The 20,600-nt window shown below is 51.7% G+C and overlaps 2 protein-coding genes across 4 annotated transcripts; both read left to right on the forward strand.

The window, feature by feature from the left end:
- The first annotated feature begins 124 nt into the window (after positions 1-124).
- LOC105495511 (ETS variant transcription factor 2) lies at positions 125-3,134 on the forward strand. Of its 2 annotated transcripts, XM_011765163.3 has the most exons (7): positions 156-388; positions 667-759; positions 862-945; positions 1,213-1,293; positions 1,523-2,002; positions 2,496-2,608; positions 2,915-3,134. In XM_011765163.3, the coding sequence occupies exons 2-7, from the start codon at positions 690-692 to the stop codon at positions 3,113-3,115; spliced, it is 1,029 nt and encodes a 342-aa protein (XP_011763465.2). In that variant the 5' UTR covers positions 156-388; positions 667-689; the 3' UTR covers positions 3,116-3,134. The 2 variants fall into 2 exon arrangements, with proteins under 2 accessions (XP_011763464.2, XP_011763465.2); XM_011765162.3 differs by having other exon boundaries at positions 125-388; positions 667-945.
- Positions 3,135-7,403: 4,269 nt separating this feature from the next.
- On the forward strand, positions 7,404-18,750 carry LOC139360224 (cytochrome c oxidase subunit 6B1). 2 transcript variants are annotated; one of them, XM_071086351.1, is made up of 5 exons: positions 7,419-7,555; positions 8,811-8,913; positions 10,671-10,790; positions 14,410-14,510; positions 18,562-18,750. In XM_071086351.1, the coding sequence occupies exons 3-5, from the start codon at positions 10,682-10,684 to the stop codon at positions 18,613-18,615; spliced, it is 264 nt and encodes an 87-aa protein (XP_070942452.1). In that variant the 5' UTR covers positions 7,419-7,555; positions 8,811-8,913; positions 10,671-10,681; the 3' UTR covers positions 18,616-18,750. The 2 variants fall into 2 exon arrangements, with proteins under 2 accessions (XP_070942451.1, XP_070942452.1); XM_071086350.1 differs by lacking the exon at positions 8,811-8,913 and having other exon boundaries at positions 7,404-7,555.
- Positions 18,751-20,600: the final 1,850 nt, after the last annotated feature.

Here is a 20,600-nt window from a genome sequence, read left to right on the forward strand (position 1 = left end):
AGCTGACCCCAGACCCTCTTCCCTCACTCCCCCCATGTCGCAGGATCAAGACCCTGGGCAGAGAGCCTGTTCACCAAGCCCCCCGCCCCGCCCCCATCACCCCGTAAACTTCTCCAGCCTCCGCCCCGCCCTCACCCAGCCCGCTGTTCCCCAAGCCCCGCTCCAAGCCCACGCCACCCCTGCAGCAGGGCAGCCCCAGAGGCCAGCACCCATCCCCGAGGCGGGGGTCGCGGCTCGGCCCCGCCCCTGCCCCTGCAACTTGAGCCTGGCTGCGACCCCTGCTCTGACGTCTCGGAAAATTCCCCCTTGCCCGGGCCCTTGGGGGAGGGGGTGCATGGTATGAAATGGGGCTGAGACCCCCGGCTGGGGGCAGAGGAACACGCCAGAGGTGAGCCATGAACTGAGGACTAAATGCCTGGGTGTCTGGGTTAGGAAGGACCTGGGGACTAGACTCCCAAGAGGCCGGGGGCCTGGACTCCTGGGTCTGAGAGAGGAAGAGAGAGCTGGGGTCCCTCACTCCCGGGACCAAGATTCTAGGCTCCTGGGGAAGGAGGGAGCGGAGGCCTGGACTCCTGGCTGTGAGGGAAGCCAGGGCTGGGGCCCAGACTCCAGGGCCTCCAAGTGTCACCAGCTCACCCATTGCCATCTGGACTTTTCCCTACCCAGAACACTCAGAAGGCATCGCATCCATGGACCTGTGGAACTGGGATGAGGCATCCCCACAGGAAGTGCCTCCAGGGAACAAGCTGGCAGGGCTGGGTAGGCTGCCAGGGCTGGGTAGGCTGCCGGGGCTGCCACAACGTGTGTGGGGAGGGTGTCCAGGTGGGGCCTCTGCTAACCCTAAACCCTTATCGCCTGCAGAAGGAGCCGAATTAGGCTTCTATGTCCCTGATGTGGCACTCCAAGGGGACACGCCGACAGCGACAGCAGAGACATGCTGGAAAGGTGGCTGCGGGCTGGGACCCCTGAGTGCTGGAAAAGAAGCGGGGAGGGTGGAATCCTAGGGAAAAGGGAGGAGGGGGGCGTGCCTAGGCTCCTGGGACTGGGTGGGGAGGGGCCGCGTGCTTGACTCCCTGAGGGTGAAGGAAAAGGGGGCGCGGGGTGCTGAAATAGGGCCTGGGGGGTCATAACTCCCAGTCCCTGACAAGTAAAGACCAGAGAGTGGGTAGTTGAGGGTTCTCTGTCATTGCTCACACTCCTCCATAAACTCAGGTACAAGCTCATCCCTGACAAGCTTTCCACAGCTGGACTGGGGCTCCGCGTTACTGCACCCAGAAGTTCCATGGGGGGCGGGTGAGTGTGGGGAGAGGCGGTGGGAGGAGGGGACTGGGGACCCGAGGCACCAGGGCTGGAGGTGTAGACTCCCTGATCTTTGAGGACTGAGAACACCTGCGCTCTCAAGGTGGCATGGCCTGGATCAGGGACAGCCCGGCCCCAAGTGCCAGGGCTGAGAGCTTAGACCCCTAGAGTTTTTGAGGGTGCACCTGGGCTCCCCTCACTCAGGGTCCGTTACTCCTCACAGAGCCCAACCCTCAGGCCCTTCCGTGGTCGGGGGACTGGACAGACGTGGCGTGCACAGCCTGGGACTCTTGGAGTGGCGCCTCGCAGACGCTGGGCCCCGCCCCTCCCGGCCCGGGCCCCGCCCCTGCTGCCGGCTCCGACAGCGCCGCGGGCCACAACTGCATCCCCGCGGAGGGAGGGGCCACCTTGTGGTCGCGCGCCCAGGCCGCCGGGAGCAACACCACCTGGGACTGTTCTGTGGGCCCCGACGACATCACCTACTGGGGCAGTAGCCTGGGCGGGGAGCCGCGCACGGACTGTACCATTTCGTGGGGCGGGCCCGCGGGCCCGGACTGTACCACCTCCTGGAACCCGGGGCTGCGTGCGGATGGCACCACCTCTTTGAAAGGGTACCAGAGTTCAGCTCTCACCGTTTCCTCCGAACTGAGCCCGCAGTCGGACCGTGCCAGTTTGGCTCGATGCCCCAAAACTAACCACCGAGGTGAGAAGACCACAAAGACTGCAGGGAGGGCGAAGCTGGAGTCTTGAGCTGGGACCCAGGCACCTAAGGGGGCGGGACCCAAGAGACTGACAGCGAGGGGGCGGGGTTTAGGGACCATGGACTCGAGGGAGGAGGGGCCGGTGGCCCGCACTCCTCTCCTCCAGAGGGCTAAGACACTGGTAGTCTTATAGGGACCAAGGGGTGAGGAGGACCCAGGCTGCTGGATTATATAAAACGAAAGCGATGAAGGCCCAGACTCCTGGGTCTCCAAGATGGGGAGGCCAAACTGCTAAATCTCTGAGACTGGGGCCCTGGACGCTTGAGTCTCCAAGACTGACTGTTGGGTCCCCTATATAGAGGGATTTGAACTCGTGGATCTCAGAGAAGGGGAGGATCCGGACTCCCGAGTTGGGACGACCCGGACCTCTAGATCATTGAAGTGGTGTGATCTAGGGCCGGGAAGACTGAGTATGCCCCTCCCTTCATCCCGCAGGGCCCATTCAGCTGTGGCAGTTCCTCCTGGAGCTGCTGCACGACGGGGCGCGTAGCAGCTGCATCCGTTGGACTGGCAACAGCCGCGAGTTCCAGCTGTGCGACCCCAAAGAGGTGGGGCAGCTCCCCCGCCCAGCCAAGTCCTGCTCTGTTTTCTCCAGTTCAATTTAGCCCCGCCCAAGGGCTAGGTTCAATCGCCTAGGCCTTGGCCCCGCCCCTCCCCGGCCCACTTGGGGCCCCGCCCAACCCTTCTCAAACCCAGTCTCCCGCCTGGACTTCTGCCTCAACCAACCCAGTCTCCACCCGGCTCCGCGGGGCCTCGCCCAGGTCTGCACTGCACACCGCCCCCAGGCCCGGCCCGCCCAACTATTGCCAAGCCCCGCCCCTTCCCACTCCGACCGAGCCCGGCCTCTGTCCTAGGTGGCTCGGCTGTGGGGCGAGCGCAAGAGAAAGCCGGGCATGAATTACGAGAAGCTGAGCCGAGGCCTGCGCTACTACTATCGCCGCGACATCGTGCGCAAGAGCGGGAGGCGCAAGTACACGTACCGTTTCGGGGGCCGCGTGCCCAGCCTAGCCTATCCGAACTGTGCGGGGGGCGGAAGGGGAGCAGAGACACAATAAAAATTACCGGTCAGACCTCTTGGCGCGTGCTCCTCTGCTGCATTCTTCCCGCTGATACTGACTACACGCGCTAGGGAGCCTAAGTGTGCAGCTCCACATGTTGGAATTTGGCCTCCCCACCTCGGAGACCCCAGGCGTCTGGGCCTTCATCTCTTTCCTCTCACATAATCCAAGAGCCTGGATCCTTGCTCCCTAAAAGACTGTAGTGCCTTAGTCCTCTCCTCCCCGAAGACCCTGGAGTGCGGGCCACCAGCCCCAAGTCTCTTAAGCGCCTAGGTCCCTAAGCCCCGCCCCTCGCTGTCAGTTTCCCGGGTCCCGCCCCCTTAGGCCCCGCCTCTCGACTCAGCCTTCACTCCCTCCGCAGTCTTCGCGGACCACCCACCTCCGTGGTTAGTTTTGGGATAACGAATCACCTACCTCCAGTGCTGGGCAATGACCAAAGGAGACCCAGACCCTTAGGGAGCCTGCCATGTGCCCGCCCTGTGATGAGAGAGGCAAAGAAACTAAACCCAAAGCCCATAGGGCCTACTGTGTGCCTGCCCTGTGTCAGGACTTGTAAAGGAATCAGACCCAATCATGAGAGTATATCTGCTGTGTCCCCTTAAAGAGAAGACTCAGACTCCGAAAAGGGCTTGCTGTGCTGTGTGTCCTCCCAGTGCAAGGGATCGTCAAGGAATTAAAACTAGTGCTTGCACCCCAACACCACTCACCCTTTCCCCACTCCAAGCTTGACACAGGACTCAGACCAACACTCTAAAGACAGCCTACACCATTCTGAGAGCCACTGAGCTCCTAAAGAGAGCCTGCTGTGTGGTCGTCCTGTGGGCGATGCTGGGGATAGAGCAGGGACGAAGACAGCCGTGGACCCTACCCTCAGGGAGCTCACAGTCCAGTGGGAAGACAGACCCATCACCAGAATGTTTTGAGCTGGGATGAGAAGACTCCAGGGAATCGAGGGAGGCCAAAAGGAGAGACTTGACCTAGCCCAGGAGGAGAAGGGTCAGGGGAGACGCCCTGGAGGAGGAGACAGCTGATTTGAGAAGTCAGGTAGACAAAGAATGTTTCAGGCAGAAGGAACAAGATCAAAGGTCCAGAGGTGGACGATCTCATACCACTGCTCAAAACTATTAATGTGGGCCAGGCATAGTGGCTCACACCTGTAATCTCATTACTTTGGGAGGCTGAGGCAGGAGGACGGCTTGAGGCCAGGATTTCCAGACCAGCCTGAGCAACATAAGGGAGACCCCCATCTCTGTTAAAAAAAAAAAAAAAAATTAAAAATAAATGTGGCTACAGCAGCAACAGGGACCAATTCATAAAGGATCTGTGGGCCACGGTGAGGAGCCCAGACTTTGTCTCCAGGGCTCCTGAGGAGCCATCGAGGGTTTTGTTTGTTTGTTTTTAGAGATGGAGTCTCACTCTGTCACTCTGGCTGGAGTGCAGTGATGCAATCTCAGGTTACTGCAACTTCCGACTCCCAGGTTCAAGCAATTCTCCTGCCTCAACCTCCCAAATAGCGGGAATTACAGACACGCACCACCACACACAGCTAATTTTTGTATTTTTAGTAAAGATGGGGTTTTCACCATGTTGGTCAGGCTGGTCTGGAACTCCTGACCTCAGGTGATCCGCTTGCCTTGGCCTCCCAAAGTGCTGGGATTATAGGAGTGAGCCACCATGCCTGGCCCCCATCAAGGTGTTTTAAGCAGGGAGAGGGATTTGGGTTTTAGGAAGACCTCATTGCAGGGGATGAATACATGCATGTAAACAGGTAATTCCACAAATAACCACAATGTTGATGGACACAGAATGTGTAAGAAGAGGTCCCTAACCCAGTTCCATCTGGACACTGCACCTCAGATGGTGTGGGAGAAGCTTTAGAGGCCAGACAGGGGAGGAAGGAAAGCAGTTCTCTTTCATAGCTCCCTCTCCTAGTCCCCAAATGCTTCCTTCAGTTCCACAAGAAATTCTTGCATTCAGCAAATATTTATAGAGTACTTCCTGTGTACCAGGCACTGCTTTAGATACAATGGTGAATAAGGCAGACAAAAATTCTTCCTTTATGATGATTCTTTTCTATTGAGGGAGGCAAAAAGAGGTAAACATAATTTAAAAGAACAGATATAGCCGGGAGCGGTGGCTCACGCCTGTAATCCCAGCACTTTGGAAGGCCAAGGCGGGCAGATCACCTGAGGTCAAAAGTTCAAGACCAGCCTGACCAACATGGAGAAACCCCATCTCTACTAAAAATACAAAATTAGCCAGGTGTGGTGGCGCATGCCTGTAATCCCAGTGATTCGGGAGGCTGAGGCAGAAGAATCGCTCTAGCCTGGGAGGTGGAGGTTGCAGTGAGCCAAGATCGCACCACTGCACTCCAGTCTGGGCAACATGAATGAAACTCTGTCTAAAAAAGGACAAATTGGCCAGGGGTGGGGTGGCTCACGCCTGTAATCCCAGCATTTTGGGAGGCCGAGGTGGGCAGATCACCTGTTCAAGACCGAGGTCAGGAGTTCAAGACCAACCTGACCAACATGGTGAAATCCCTCTCTACCAAAATCACAAAAATTAGCTGGGAGTGGTGGCGTGCACTTGTAATTGCACCTACTCGGGAGGCTGAGGCAGGAGAATCACTTGAACCCAGGAGGAGGAGGTTGTAGTGAGCCAAGATAGTACCACTGCACTCCATCCTGGGTGACAGAGTGAGACTGAGTTTCAAGAAGGAGAGGAGAGGAGAGGGGAGAGAAGGGGAGGGGAGGAGAGGAGAGAAGGGCCAAATTGTGTAGATCATTTATAAGGACATTGGCTTTAGACTAGAAGTCAGACCCGTGTTCCTCTGGCTGGGTGGACATACTGCAGAGGGCAGCTGGAAGCCAGGAGACCAGGGAGTGGGCTGCTGCAATAGTCCAGTCTGAAGGTGATGGTGGCTTAAACCAAATGTGCTAGAGGAAGATTATGGATATAGTTACAGGCAGAACCAACGGGATTTCTTGATAGGTCAGCTCTCAGGTGTGAGAGAAAGATCGGAAACAAGGACAACTCTGTGGCCAGAGGACAGAGTTAGCCATTTTCCCAAATGGAATCCTTTCTGCCAGACCCTTCATAGATCCAAGCTTTAACTCCTAACCCCACCTGCCTGGGATGCAAGACTGGTTCTTGAGCTCTTGGCCACTCAAATCTTTGTTAATCTGTGCTTTCAGAGGTTTGGGAAAAGATGGTAACCAGCAGGGAGGTAAAATCTGGGCATTCCTAATACCCTGACGAGTGACACCTAGGGAGAGATTGGTTCGTTTTCAATCCCCTAACAATTGGCGCTCTAATTATTTAATATTATAAGGGTAGGGATTTCTGTGTTTTGTGCAGCGTGCTTTCTCAACCCTTATAGAAGTGCCTGATGGCCGAATACAGTGGGTCACGCCGGTAATCCTCACGCTTTGGAAGGCCGAGGCGGGAGGATCGCTTGAGACCAGGAGTTCGAGTCCAGCCTGGGTAACATAGCAAGACCCCATCTCTACAAAATACATATATATGGATCCAGGAGTAGTGGCGCGCACCTGTAATCCTAGCTACTCGGAAGGCTGGGGCGGGAGACTCGCTTGAACCCAGGTGGTGGAGGTTGCAGTGAGCTGAGATCGCGCCACTGCTCTTCAGCCTGGGCGACAGAGCGAGACCATAGAGTAAGACCCTGTCTCAAAAAATTTAAAAAGGGCCGGTCGCGGTGGCTCACGCCTGTAATCCCAGCACTTTGGGAGGCCGAGGCGGGCGGATCACGAGGTCAGGAGATGGAGACCACGGTGAAGCCCCGTCTCCACTAAAAATACAAAAAATTAGCCGGGCGCGGTGGCGGGCGCCTGTAGTCCCAGCTACTCGGAAGGCTGAGGCAGGGGAATGGCGTGAACCCGGGAGGCGGAGCTTGCAGTGAGCCGAGATCGCGCCACTGCACTCCAGCCTGGGCGACAGAGCGAGACTCCGTCTCAAAAAATAAAAAAAATTAAAAAAATAAAAGAAAAAACATTTTTAAAGAAAAGAAATAACCGACACAGAAAAAGCGTTCAATAAATATTTCTTGCATGAATAAAAGTAGTTTCTCTGGGACATTTTTACCCGCACCCACCCTCCAGCCAGCCCAGGGATCTATAACGCTCCCTCGGACAAGACCCGGTAACCACAGGCGCCCGAGCCCCAGCCGCGCAAGCTCACGATTGGGCCAGAAGTGATGATGAACAAGCATTCAACTCAATAGAAAGTCGTAGTTCTCTTGCTGGGCGTGGCTTGAATGGCTTCGGTGGCCTCCTCCTGCGAGGGAGCTCTAGCCTCTGGAAAGACTCCTCTAGTCCCCACCTCGCTCAGCTTCCGGCTGGTCGTAGTTCCGCTTCCTGTCCGATTCTGGTATCTTTGCTGAGGGTGACATTGAGCTGCAAGTTGCATCTGGGGTGCCTTTAGGTGAGTGTGGAGGGTTCTGGAACCTGGGACCCCAGTCTAGCGGGCCGAGGAGCCGGACCCCAGCTTCCCTGAGAACGGGTTGAGGCTTCCGGCTGGCGGCGTCCGGCCTCCCTGCGTCCCGGGGCCCTGTTCTGTTCATCGTAAGGTCTAACAATGATAAGGTTCTTCCTTGATGCCGGGCAACGTCCCAAACAACTTTAATTCATTTAACTCTCTCAGCAGCCCTGTGAGAGAGGGCCTGCGATTATCCCCTTTTGTCAGTAAACAGGCTCAGAGATACCAAGCGACCTAGCTGAGCCTACACAGCGAGCAGGATTTGACCCAGGAGTTTGTCCTCCAGGGCTCTTCACGGCCAATTCACAGGCGTGGCCTCCCGCGGCTTGCCTGGGCCGCAGCCTGGCTCCCGGGTGTCCAGTCCATCCTCCCTTTTGGGCGTTGGAGGGGCTGCAGAGTCATTTCCGATGCACCCTCATCCTCAGATACCGGGTCGAGATCTCGCCGCTAACGATCCTACCGATTGCGTCTGTGCCCCAGCAGCTGGTGTTTTACACCCCACCTCCCCATCGAAAGACTGTTTTAGTGCTCCGGACCCCCACCACCACCTTGCGTCGCTTGAATCTGACACTGCTCTGCAAGTCTCTGTATAGCCCCACGACTCCTAGGATTCACTGGAATATAGTAGACACTTTCTCTCAGGTTCCTGACGAACACTGTCATTTCTTCAGAGACATTATATTAAAGGTTTTTTTTTTTTTTTTTTTTTTGAGACGGAGTCTCGCTCTGTCGCCCAGGCTGGAGTACAGTGGCCGGATCTCAGCTCACTGCAAGCTCCGCCTCCCGGGTTCACGCCATTCTCCTGCCTCAGCCTCCGGAATAGCTGGGACTACAGGCGCCCGCCACCTCGCCCGGCTAGTTTTTTGTATTTTTTAGTAGAGACGGGGTTTCACCGTGTTAGCCAGTATGGTCTCGATCTCCTGACCTCGTGATCCACCCGTCTCGGCCTCCCAAAGTGCTGGGATTACAGGCTTGAGCCACCGCGCCCGGCATATTAAAGGTTTTTAACCCTGAGTCCGCAGGGTTGGTAGAATTCAAGGAATGCTAGTACTTGAATTAGGGTGGGGGGTGGAATTACATCTGTGTTTTTACTAACCTTTTGAGGTAACAGCCTCGGTCGTACTAGCAGCAGCTGTGATTTTGTTAGCAATCAAAATCATATATATTCCTTTTTTTATTTTTTTCTCCTTTTCTGAGACAGGGTCTCTGTGTCACCCAGGCTGGCGTGCAGTGGAGAAATCTCGGCTCACTGCAACCTCTGCTTCCCTGCGCAAGCGATCCTACCTCAGTAGCTGGAACCACAGGCATGTGCCACCACACCTGGCTAATTTTAATTTAATTTTATTTTATTTTTTGAGACAAGGTCTTGCCTCCCGAGTAGCTGGAATTACAGGTACATGCCACCACCCCAGCTAATTTTTTGTATTTTTAGTAGAGTCAGGGTTTTACCATGTTAGCCAGGCTGGTCTCGAACTCTTGACCTGAGGCGATCTGCCCACCTCGGCCTCCCAAAGTGCTGGTATTACAGGCGTGAGCCACCGCTCCCGGCCAATTTTAATATTTTTTTGTAGAGATGAGATGGGGTTTCACCATGTTGCCCAGGATGGTCTTGAACTCTCGGGCTCAAGCGATCCTCCCACCTCAGTGTCCCAAAGTGCTGTGATTACAGGTGTGAGCCACCGTGCCCCACCCAAAATCACAGATATTCTTATATCACATTATAACTGCAAATGTCACAAAGTACTATATTCATTTATGATTACTTCAAAATTGTATTCTTTTTTTTTTTTTTGAGACAGTGTTTTTGCTCTGTTGCCCAGGTTGCAGTGCACTGGCACAATCTCGGCTCACTGCAACCTCTGCCTCCTGGGTTCAAGCGATTCTCTTGCCTCAACATCCAGAGTAGCTGGGATTGAACCCAGGTGGTGGAGGTTGCAGTGAGCTGAGGTCGCACCACTGCTCTCCACGCGAGCTAATTTTTGTATTTTTAGTAGAGACAGGATTTCACCATATTGGCCAGGCTGGTCTTGAACTCCTGACCTCAGGTGATCCACCCCCCCCCGCCCCGACCCCGGCCTCACAAAGTGCTAGGATTACAGGCGTGAGCCACTGCACCCGGCAAAAATTGTATTCCTTAATGAATCCTCAGCTGGATATAACTGGTTTTCTTTGTGATGCTGTGCAGGTTTTTTTCTCTTCTTCGTGTACTCATGGAACCTATGCAATTTTTAAATACATTTAAACATATTCAGGCTGGATTTGGTGGCTCCCTCCTGTAATCTCAACATTTTGAGAGGCCAAGCCAGACGGATCATTTGAGATCAGGAGTTCGAGACCAGTCTGACCAACATGGTAAAAACCTTGTTTCTACTAAAAATCAAAAAAATTAGCAGGGCATGGTGGCGGGTGCCTGTAATCTCAGCTGTTCGGGAGGCTGAAGCAACAGAATTGCTTGAACCTGGGAGGCGGAGGTTCGTGAGCCTAGATGGTACCACTGCCCTCCAGCCTGGGTGACAGAGCAAGACTCTGTCTCAAAAAAAGAAAAAAAAATATTCAGCGAGAGGTTTATGGGATTCATCAGACTGCTGAGGAGTTTGTGGCACCAAAAAGATTAAGAATCTTTGCAGTGTAGATTATGCCAACAACGGAGGCAGCCCACCATTTATATTTATGCTGTTTAACCTTAGAAAGTCACTTAGACACCCTGTTCCTTCCTCGTCTGGGCAATGGTGATAGTAATAATTCCTACCTTTTAGAGTAAAGTAGGAGTAATGTGTGTAGAACAGCACCTGGCATGTAGTAAGCACTCAGTGAGTGTTAGCTCATGTTATTTGGGGACCAGGCTTGATTTTGCTGAGGAGTTGTACCCCAACCCTGCCGTGACCGCCACATTCAGATATGTGAATTTGTCTTGCCCCTCATCTCTGTGTATGTTGAGAGGCAGGAACTTGTCCACACTCAGCCCATTCTTCTGTGCCTGCCCTCTTCTATTGATCCTGGGTAGTCTGGCTTGCTGAGGGGCCCTGGGGCCCCTGTCAACACCCACTCCTTTCGCCTCCAGGATTCAGCACCATGGCGGAAGAAGACATTGAGACCAAAATCAAGAACTACAAGACTGCCCCTTTTGACAGCCGCTTCCCCAACCAGAACCAGACCAGGAACTGCTGGCAGAACTACCTGGGTAAGCAGGACCTTTTCCTGGCCACATACCTCGAGTCACTCACCGCTTGCCTCTTCCTAGAGGACTCATCCACCCCAGCGTCCTCCCTTTTGTTCTGAACATCCTTACTCTGGAAGGCCCATACCTCTCATCACCTGCTGTTCAGGTCCAGGCCAGGGTTATAAACTTTAGTTCCTGCAATGATTTTTTTTTTTTTAATTTAAATTTTTTATTATTATTATGTTTTTTTGTTGTTGTTGTTGTTGTTGTTGTTTTCCGGAGATGGGGTCTCACTGTCACCTAGGCTGGAGTGCAGTGGTGCAGTCATAGCTCACTGCAGCCTCAACCTCCTGGGCTCAAGAGGTCCTCCTACCTCAGCCTCTCGAGTAGCTGGGACCACAGGCCCACACTACTGCACTTGGCTAATTTTTTTGTAGAGAAGAGGTCTCGCTTTGTTGCCCAGGCTGGTCTCAAACTCTTGGCTTCATGTAATCTTCCTGCCTTAGCTTCCCAAAGTGTTGGGATTATAGTTGTGAGCCACTGTGCCTGGCCCCTACAATGATTTTTTTTTTTTAAGCTGTATGTGTGTGTGTAGTGTAACATGTACAGAAAGCACATAACAAACATATACAGCTAAATGAATAATTCTAAAGTGAACCCCTTGTGCAACCATAACCTGGATAGAAAAGCAGACATTGCCCACACTCTTATCTCCCCACCTTCTTTATTTATTTATTTATTTATTTATTTATTTATTTTGTTTTTTCGAGATGGAGTTTCACTCTTGTTGCCCAGGCTGGAGTGCAATGGAGCGATCTTGGCTCACTGCAACCTCTGCCTCCTAGGTTCAAGCGATTCTCCTGCCTCAGCCTCCCTAGTAGCTGGAATTACAGGCTTGTGCCACCATGCCCGGCTAATTTTGTTTTTTTAGTAGAGATGGGGTTTCTCCATGTTGGTCAGGCTGGTGTCGAACTCCTAACCTCAGGTGATCCGCCCACCTCAGCCTCCCAAAGTGCTGGGATTACAGGCATGAGCCACTGCACCTGGCCTCCCTGCCTTCTTTTTCTTTTTTTTTTTTTTTTTTTTTTTGAGATGGAGTCTCTCTCTGTCACCCAGGCTGGAGTGCGGTGGCCGGATCTCAGCTCACTGCAAGCTCCGCCTCCCGGGTTCACGCCATTCTCCTGCCTCAGCCTCCCGAGTAGCTGGGACTATAGGCGCCCGCCACCTCGCCCGGCTAGTTTTTTGTATTTTTTAGTAGAGACGGGGTTTCACCGTGTTAGCCAGGATGGTCTCGATCTCCTGACCTCGTGATCCGCCCGTCTCGGCCTCCCAAAGTGCTGGGATTACAGGCGTGAGCCACCGCGCCCGGCCCCTGCCTTCTTTATGTCCTGTCTGGAACACAACACCCTGCTCTCCCCAGTAGAGAAGTGACCCCACTAACTGGGGGTGATCACATCTTTGTTTTTGTTTGTTTTTGTTTGTTTGTTTTTGAGACTGAGTTTTTTGCTCTTGTTGCCCAGGCTGGAGTGCAATGGCACAATCTTGGCTCACTGCAACCTCCCCCGCCTCCTGGGTTCAAGCGATTCTCTTGTCTCAGCCTCATGAGTAGCTGGGATTACAGGCACCCACCACCATGCCCAGCTAATTTTTTGTGTTTTTTGTTTTTAGTAAAGACGAGGTTTCACCATGTTGATCAGGCTGGTCTTGAACTCCTGACCTCAGGTGATCCACCCGCCTCGGCCTCCCAAAGTGTTGGAATTACTGGCGTGAGCCACTGCACAAGGCCTCACATCTTTGTTTTACCACCATGTTTTTTATTTTATTTTATTGTATATATGTTATGTATATTATGTTATTTTGTTATGTTATTGATGGAGTTTCTTTCTCGTTGCCCAGGCTGGAGTGCAGTGGCACGATCTCAACTCTCTGCAACCTCTGCCTCCCGGGTTCAAGTGATTCTCCTGCCTCAACCTCCTGAGTAGCTGGGATTACAGGCGCCCGCCACCACACCCAGCTAATTTTTTTTTTGAGACAGAGTCTCGCTCTGTCGCCCAGGCTGGAGTGCAGTGGCGTGATCTCGGCTCACTGCAAGCTCTGCCTCCCAGGTTCATGCCATTCTCCTGCCTCAACCTCCCTAGTAGCTGGGACTACAGGCACCCGCCACCACGTCCAGCTAATTTTTTTGTATTTTTAGTAGAGATGGGGTTTCACCATATTAGCCAGTATGATCTTGATCTCCTGACCCTGTCGTCCGCCTGCCTCGGACTCCCAAAGTGCTGGGATTACAGGTGTGAGCCACTGCACGTGGCTTTTTTTTTTTTTTTTTTTTTTTTTGAGATGGAGTCTGGCTTTGTCACCCAGGGTGGAGTACAGTGGTGCCATCTTAGCTCACTGCAGCCTTCACCTCTCAGCTTCAAGCAATTCTCTGCCTCAGCCTCCTGAGTAACTGGGATTACAGGCACCTGCCACCATGCCTGGCTAATTTTTTTTTATTTTTTTATTTTTAGTAGAGACAGGGTTTTACCATCTTGGCCAGGCTGGTCTTAAACTCCTGACTTCGTGATCCATCCACCTCAGCCTCCCAAAGTGCTGAGATTACAGGTGTGAGCCACCGTGCCTGGCCAATTTTTTTTTTTTTTTTTTTTTTGAGACAGAGTCTTGCTCCGTTGCCCAGGTTGGAGTGCAGTTGTGCAATCTCAGCTCACTGCAACCTCCGCCTCCTGGGTTTAAGCAATTCTCCTGCCTCAGCCTCCTGAGTAGCTGGGACTACAGGCACGTGCCACCACACCCGGCTAATTTTTTGTGTTTTTAGTAGAGACAGGGTTTCACCATGTTGGCCAGCCTGGTCTCGATCTCCTGACCTCGTGATCCACCTGCCTCAGCCTCCTAAAGTGCTGAGATTACAGGCATGAGCCACCATGCCTGGCCAATTGTTTGTATTTTTAATAGAGACAGGGCTTCACCATGTTGTCCAGGCTGGTCTCGAACTCCTAACCTCAAGTGATCCACCTGCCTCGGCTTCCCAAAGTGCTGGGATTACAGGTGTGAGCCACCATGTGCAGCTACCACCGTGTTTAGATTCACCTCTTTGTGAACTTTATAAATACTGTGTGTATTCTTTTGTGTTTGGATTTTTTCTTTCGAATACCTTCTCAGATCTATACATGCTGTGGCATATAACTTGCTCATTTTCATTGCTGTTCAGTTTTCTACAATTTATTCTACGCCTGGACACTTGTGTGATTTTCATTTTGGAGTTCTTTCAAATGATGTGGCTGTAAACATCTTTATAAATGTAATTTTGCTGGATGCGGTGACTCCCACCTGTAATCCTAGCACTTTGGGAGGCTGAGGCAAGCAGATCAAGACCAGCCTGGCCAACATGGCGAAACCCTGTCTCTACTAAAAATACAAAAAATTAGCCGGGCATGGTGGCAGGTGCCTGTAATCCCAGCTACTCGAGAGGCTGAGGCAGGAGAATCACTTGAACCCAGGAGGAGGTAGGGGTTCCAGTGAGCCAAGGTCACACCATTGCACTCCAGCCTGAGTGACAGAGCGAGACCCTACCTCAAAAAAAAAAAAAAAAAAAAAATGTGTTCCAGCTCTTGATCTGGGCTGACTTGAACCCCTTTCTTCACAGACTTCCACCGCTGCCAGAAGGCAATGACCACTAAAGGAGGCAATGTCTCTGTATGCGAATGGTACCAGCGTGTGTACCAGTCCCTCTGCCCCACATCCTGGGTATGTGCCTCCTACCAGGGCCCTTGGGATGCTGGGGTGGGGTCTTTGCAGAGGGGAGCGTGGTGGCTTGGTGGGAGCTCATCTGTGAGGGGCAGAGGGAGGACAGGGCTCCACACTGTCCCAGGACTCAATGCCTTTCCTCCCTCCTAGAATTGCCTCCCTTTCTCCTTCTGTTGATGCCTCTCAACCAGTCAGGGCTCTCAGCTGAGGTGACCAGGGCATCTTGCTAGATGTAGCTCACTCATGCACTCTCCAAATACACACTCAGCACTGGGTTCCCATCCCTGTATAGCTCACAATTCTGTGCAGTCCTGTCCTTTTTTATTATGAGCATTTTCTTTTTCTTTCTTTTTTTTTTTTTTTAAAGACAGTCTTGCTCTGTTACCAGGCTGGAGTGCAGTGGCGCGATCTTGGCTCACTGCAACCTCCGCCTCCCAGGTTCAAGCGATTCCCCTGCCTCAGCCTCCCAAGTAGCTGGGACTACAGGTGTGCACCACCACGCCCAGCTAGTTTTTTGTATTTTAATAGAGATGGGGTTTCACCATGTCAGCCAGAATGGTCTCGATCTCCTGACTTCATGATCCACCCGCCTCGGCCTCCCACAGTGCCAGGATTATAGGTGTGAGCCACCACGCCCGGCCCTATTATGAACATTTTCAAAGTAGAGAGAATAATTCATTGACCCCAAATACATCCATCACCCAAAGTGAATAGTTATCAAGATTTATCCACAGTTTCTTCATCTACCCTTTTTCTTTTTCTTCTTTCCTTTGCTGAAGTATTCTAAAGCAAGTCCCAGACACATCATTTCACCCCTGCCTACTTCAGTGTAGACTTCTAAATAATGACACAGTAAGAGAGTCCCTTCAGCCCTGATCTGAGCAAATCTGTTGTCAATATTTAATAGCTCTTTGCTATGCCCCTGCCCTTTGTTTAAAAAGCAAAAACAAAAACAAGTTTTTAAAGACAGGGTCTCACGATGTTGCCTCGGCAGGACTCGAACTCCTGAGCTCAAGTGTTCCTCCTGCCTCAGCCTCCTGAGTAGCTGGGACTATAGGCATGTGCCACTGTGCCTGCCTCTCTCTGTCTCTCTCTCTCTCTCTCTCTCTCTCTCTCTCTCTCCCCCCCTCCCCCTCCCTCCTCTCTCTTCCTCTCTCTCCCTCTCTCCCTCTGCCTCCCTCCTTCTCTCCCTCTGTCCTTCTCTCCCTCTCTCCCTGTCTCCCTCTCCCTCTCCCACTCTTTCTCTCTTTCTTTCTTTTCTTTTCTTTCTTGAGTCTCACGCTGTTGCCCAGTCTGGAGTGCAGTAGCATGATCTCGGCTCACTGTAACCTCTGCCTCCTGGGTTCAAGTAATTCTCCTGCCTCAGCCTCCTGAATAGCTGGGACTACAGGCATGAGCCACCACACCTGGCCCAATTTTTGTATTTTTTTGTAGAAATGGGGTTTCGCTATGTTGCCCAGACTGGTCTCGAACTCCTGAGCTCAAAGCAGTCTGCCTGCCTCAGCCTCCCAAAGTGCTGGGATTATAGGCGTGAGCTACCGCACCCAGCTGAATCTTTCAAAATAAAAAAAAATTACCCTTCTTTAACTTGGCAATTCCACATCTAGGCATGCTACAAAAATCTTCATGTACAAAGATGCCCATTGCAGAGCTGTTTGTAATGGGGAATATTTGGAAATAACCCAACTTAAAACATTTATCTTGATAGTCTTTATGGAGACTGTGGTGATCTACGTGCTGGCACACGGAAAGAATGCTAAGACACAGGAAAAGCAAGTTGCAGAACAATCTATATAGTAGGAGTCAATTTGCAAGGATGGAGTTTTTATGGTGTGGTGTGTGTATGTAAATAAAGTAGGCATACACTGATGGCACTTATTATGGGCCAGCTATGTTGTTAGCACTTTGTTTTTTTTTGTTTTTTTTTGTTTTTTTGAGATGGAGTCTTGCTGCTCTGTCTCCCAGGCTGGAGTGCAGTGGTGCAATCTCAGCTCACTGCAACCTCCGCCTCCCAGGTTCAGGCAATTATCCTGCCTCAGCCTCCCGAGTATCTGGGATTACAGGCGCCTGCCACCACGCCCAGCTGATTTTTGTATTTTTAGTGGAGACAGAGTTTCACCATGTTGGCCAGGCTGGTCTCAAACTCCTGACCTCAGGTGATCCACCTGCTTCGGCCTTCCAAAGTGCTGGGATTACAGGCGTGAGCCACTGTGCCCAGCCATGTTAGCACTTTACATCACATGAGGTCAACATGCTAAAACAGCCGTATGAGGTAGGTACTATTGTTAGTATCCTCATTTTACGGAATTGGAAACTGAGGCCCAGAAAGGTTGAGTAACTTGCCCAAGGTCACACAGCTCGGAAGTGATGGAGCAGGGATTCAGATTCAGTCTCTCCATTGTCCATGCTTTCATCCACTGTTCCTTTCACCAGTGGTCCTCACCCTTTTTGGCACCAGGGACGGGTTTCATGGAAGACAGTTTTTCCACAGACAGGGTTGGGGATGGTGTAAGGATGAGTCCAGCATATTACATGTATTGTCCACTTTATTCCTACTATTATTACAATATATAATAAAATAATTATACAACTCACCATACTGTAGAATCAGTGGGAGCCCTGAGCTTGTTTTCCTCCAACGAGATGGTCCGATCTAGGGGTGATGGGAGACAGTAACAGATCATCAGGCATTAGATTCTCATACGGAGCGCACCGCCTAGATCCCTGGCATGCGCAGTTCACAATAGGGTTCGCACTCCTGTGAGAATCTAATGCCGCCGCTGATCTGACAGGAGGTGGAACTCGGGCAGTAATTTGAGCCTTAGGGAGTGCTTGTAAATATAGTTGAAGCTTCTCTCGCTCACCTGCCGCTCACTTCCAGTTGTGCGGCCCAGTTCCTAACAGGCCACAGACCAGTACCTGGTTGGGGCTCAGGGACCCCTGCCTTATAGCATAAAATGTGAGCACGTATGTATATAAAAACATTTATGCTTGTAACTGCCTGTGAGGCCCACAGAGTAGAGTGTTACTTTCAGGGAGTGTTAATTTGACATAGGCCTTATATGGGCCTTTTCATCTTTTTTTTTTTTTAATTTTTATTTTTGTTTTTAGAGAGACAATCTTGCTCTGTCACTCAGGCTGGAGGGCAGTGTGCAATGGTAGCATCATAGCTCACTGCAGCCTCGAACTCCTGGGTTCAGGCAGTTCTCCCACCTCAGCCTCCCTAGTCACTGGGACTACAGGTGCATGCCACCATGCCTGGCTAAGTTTTGTATCTTTTGTAGAGACAGGGTTTTGCCACGTTCACCAGGCTGGTCTCAAACTCCTGGGCTCAAGCGATCCTTCCACTTCCACCTCCCAAAGTGCTGGGATTATAGGCACGAGCCACCATGCCCCGCTTGTTTTTTGTTTTTTGTAGAGATGGGGGTCTTGCTGTGTTGTCCAGGTTGGTCTCAAACTCCTGAGCTCAAGCAGTCCTCCTACATTGGCCCCGCAAAGTGCTGGGATGACAGGCGTGAGTCCTGAGTCACCACACCCAGCCTCTATCATCATTTATACTAAGCATTGCCTGTGGTCAGTGGTGGGATTGCACTGTGTATTCCGTTTGGCACCTTTTTTGCACTTGACTGTATATCTTGAAGATCCATCCATTCATGCCAGAACATAAATCAGCCTCGTTTTGTTTTTTCACAGCTGCCTCCTATTCCATCTCCCCTATTTGGACAAACAGCATAGTGTTGACATGAGGTTTTCAAAGCAGGGCCCACCCTTGGAGCTCTGTACAGTGACAGATCTCCCCATCGACAGCTCTGCAGTGGGCCTGGGGTTTTCCTGCTGCCCGTTACTCTCCTCCCAGCACGTCAGCTTGTTCAGAACAGTGATTTCTGTCTTTTGGGGTCACTGCTGATTCCCCGGCCCCTGGAATAGAGGTTGGCACACAGCAGGTACCTGTGGATATTGGTTGAACAAACAGGTGGGCAAAGTGAGGAAGATAAGAAGTCCCCCCATGCGGTTTCCCTACCGCGGGGGGAATAACACTGTCTTTCCACAGGTCACAGACTGGGACGAGCAACGGGCTGAAGGCACGTTTCCCGGGAAGATCTGAACTGGCTGTACCTCCCTGTCCTCTGTCCTCTGTCCTTCTCCCAGGATGGTGAAGGGGGACCTAGTACCTAGTGATCCCCACCCCGGGATCCTAAATCGTGACTTACCTGCTAATAAAAACTCGTTGGAAAAGTGAGACCATGCGTGTGAATGGGCTAGGCAGTGGCAAGAAGCTGGGCTGGAATCAGTGCCCTGACCAGGGAGGGGCTTCAGTGAGTATTTTTTCTGTTTTGTGTTTATTTTTTTAATTTAATTTAATTGTTTTATTTTGTTTTTGTTTTTTTATGATAGAATCTCATTGTGTCACACAGGCTGGAGTGCAATGGCATGACCTCTGCTCACTGCAACCTCCACCTCCGGTGTTCAAGCGACTCTCCTGCCTCAGCCTCCCAACTAGCTGGGTCTACAGGCACACTCCACCACGCCTGGCTAATTTTTGTATTTTTAGTAGAGATGGGGTTTCACCATGTTGGCCAGGCTGGTCTCAAACTCCTGACTTCAGGTGATCCACCTGCCTCAGCCTCCCAAAGTGCTGGGATTACAGGCATGAGCCACCGCGCCCAGCATTTTTTAACTTAATTTTATTGAACCTTGACTACCCTCTCTGTGCCAGTCAATGAGTCAAATAGTTGATTATACAGAATAACCTAAGTACCTATGTGTGCAACCACCCTACATAATTTTAAAGCAAATCCTGGAGATTATATTTTATCCAGAAATAAGAAACTATATGTATCTCTTGGAGATACCATTTTTTTTTTTTTTTTTTTTTGAGACTGAGTCGCAATCTGTTGCCCAGGCTAGAGTGCAGTGGTGTCATCTCAGCTCTCTGCAACCTCTGCCTTCTGGGTTCAAACTATTCTCCTGCCTCGAGATACCTATTTTTTTTAACATAATTATTTACACCTAAGAAGTTAGTTCTTAATGGCCAGGTGCGGTGGCTCACGCCTATAATCCCAGCACTTTGGGAGGCCGAGGCGGGCGGATCACCTGAGGTCTGGAGTTCAAGACCATCCTGGGCAACACGGTGAAACCCCATCTCTACTAAAAATACAAAATTGGCCGGGCGTGGTGGCACATGCCTGTAATCCCAGCTACTTGGGAGGCTGAGGCAGGAGAATTGCTTGAACCTGGGAGGCGGAGGATGCGGTGAGCCGAGATCACGCCATTGCACTCCATCCTGGGCAACGAGTAAATCTCCGTCTCACCAAAAAAAAAAAAAGAAGAGTTCTTAGTATCTCATAAGCAATCTCCTGCACGATGTGTAACTTCTCCCTGTGTTGGGACCTGCTCTTTCATGCTGATCACGATGGTAGTTGGAAGTCATTTAAGTAGGCCAAACTGAAGGCCAGGCGTGGTGGCTCACACCTGTAACCCCAGCACTTTGGGAGGCCGAGGCAGGTGGATCACGAGGTCAAGAGATCCAGATCATCCTGGCCAACATGGTGAAAACCCGTCTTTACTAAAAATACAAAAATTAGCCGGGCACGGTGGTGGGCGCCTGTAGTCCCAGTTACTCGGGAGGCTGAGGCAGGGGAATGGCGTGAACCCAGGAGGCGGAGCTTGCAGTGAGCCGAGATCGCGCCACTGCACTCCAGCCTGGGCGACAGAGCGAGACTCTGTCTCAAAAAAAAAAAAAGGCCAAATTGAGAGCTGTTCTTCATGGTGCCCCCAAAAGAACTGCCACACAATAACAGCCCAGAATATCCCCAACAGACGTGTCAACAGGGACCTAGCCAGCATGACCAGCTGCAACATTCTTGTGGCTGAACTGGTGTGTCCTAAAAAACCTTTCAAATGACTGGGGCGCAGTGGCTCACACCTGTAACCCTAGCACTTTGGGAGGCCCAGGCAAGTGGGTCACGAGGTCAGGAATTCAAAACCAGCCTGGCCAAGCTGGTGAAACCCATCTCTTCTAAAAATACAAAAATAAAAATACAAATACAAAGATTGGCCAGGGTGGTGGTGCACGCCTGTAATCCCAGC

Source organism: Macaca nemestrina, chromosome 20, assembly GCF_043159975.1.
Source record: "Macaca nemestrina isolate mMacNem1 chromosome 20, mMacNem.hap1, whole genome shotgun sequence".
In the NCBI taxonomy this organism is placed as follows: Eukaryota; Metazoa; Chordata; class Mammalia; order Primates; family Cercopithecidae; genus Macaca; species Macaca nemestrina.

Bases quoted from the DNA above. Each gene is read 5' to 3' on its own strand.
- LOC105495511 (XM_011765162.3), top strand. From the start codon at position 690: ATGGACCTGTGGAACTGGGATGAGGCATCCCCACAGGAAGTGCCTCCA. The intron at 1,294-1,522 runs GTGAGTGTGGGG...TACTCCTCACAG, and splicing joins AGAAGTTCCATGGGGGGCGG to AGCCCAACCCTCAGGCCCTT. The intron at 2,609-2,914 runs GTGGGGCAGCTC...CCTCTGTCCTAG, and splicing joins AGCTGTGCGACCCCAAAGAG to GTGGCTCGGCTGTGGGGCGA.
- LOC139360224 (XM_071086350.1), top strand. From the start codon at position 10,682: ATGGCGGAAGAAGACATTGAGACCAAAATCAAGAACTACAAGACTGCC. The intron at 10,791-14,409 runs GTAAGCAGGACC...CTTTCTTCACAG, and splicing joins CTGCTGGCAGAACTACCTGG to ACTTCCACCGCTGCCAGAAG. The intron at 14,511-18,561 runs GTATGTGCCTCC...GTCTTTCCACAG, and splicing joins CCCTCTGCCCCACATCCTGG to GTCACAGACTGGGACGAGCA.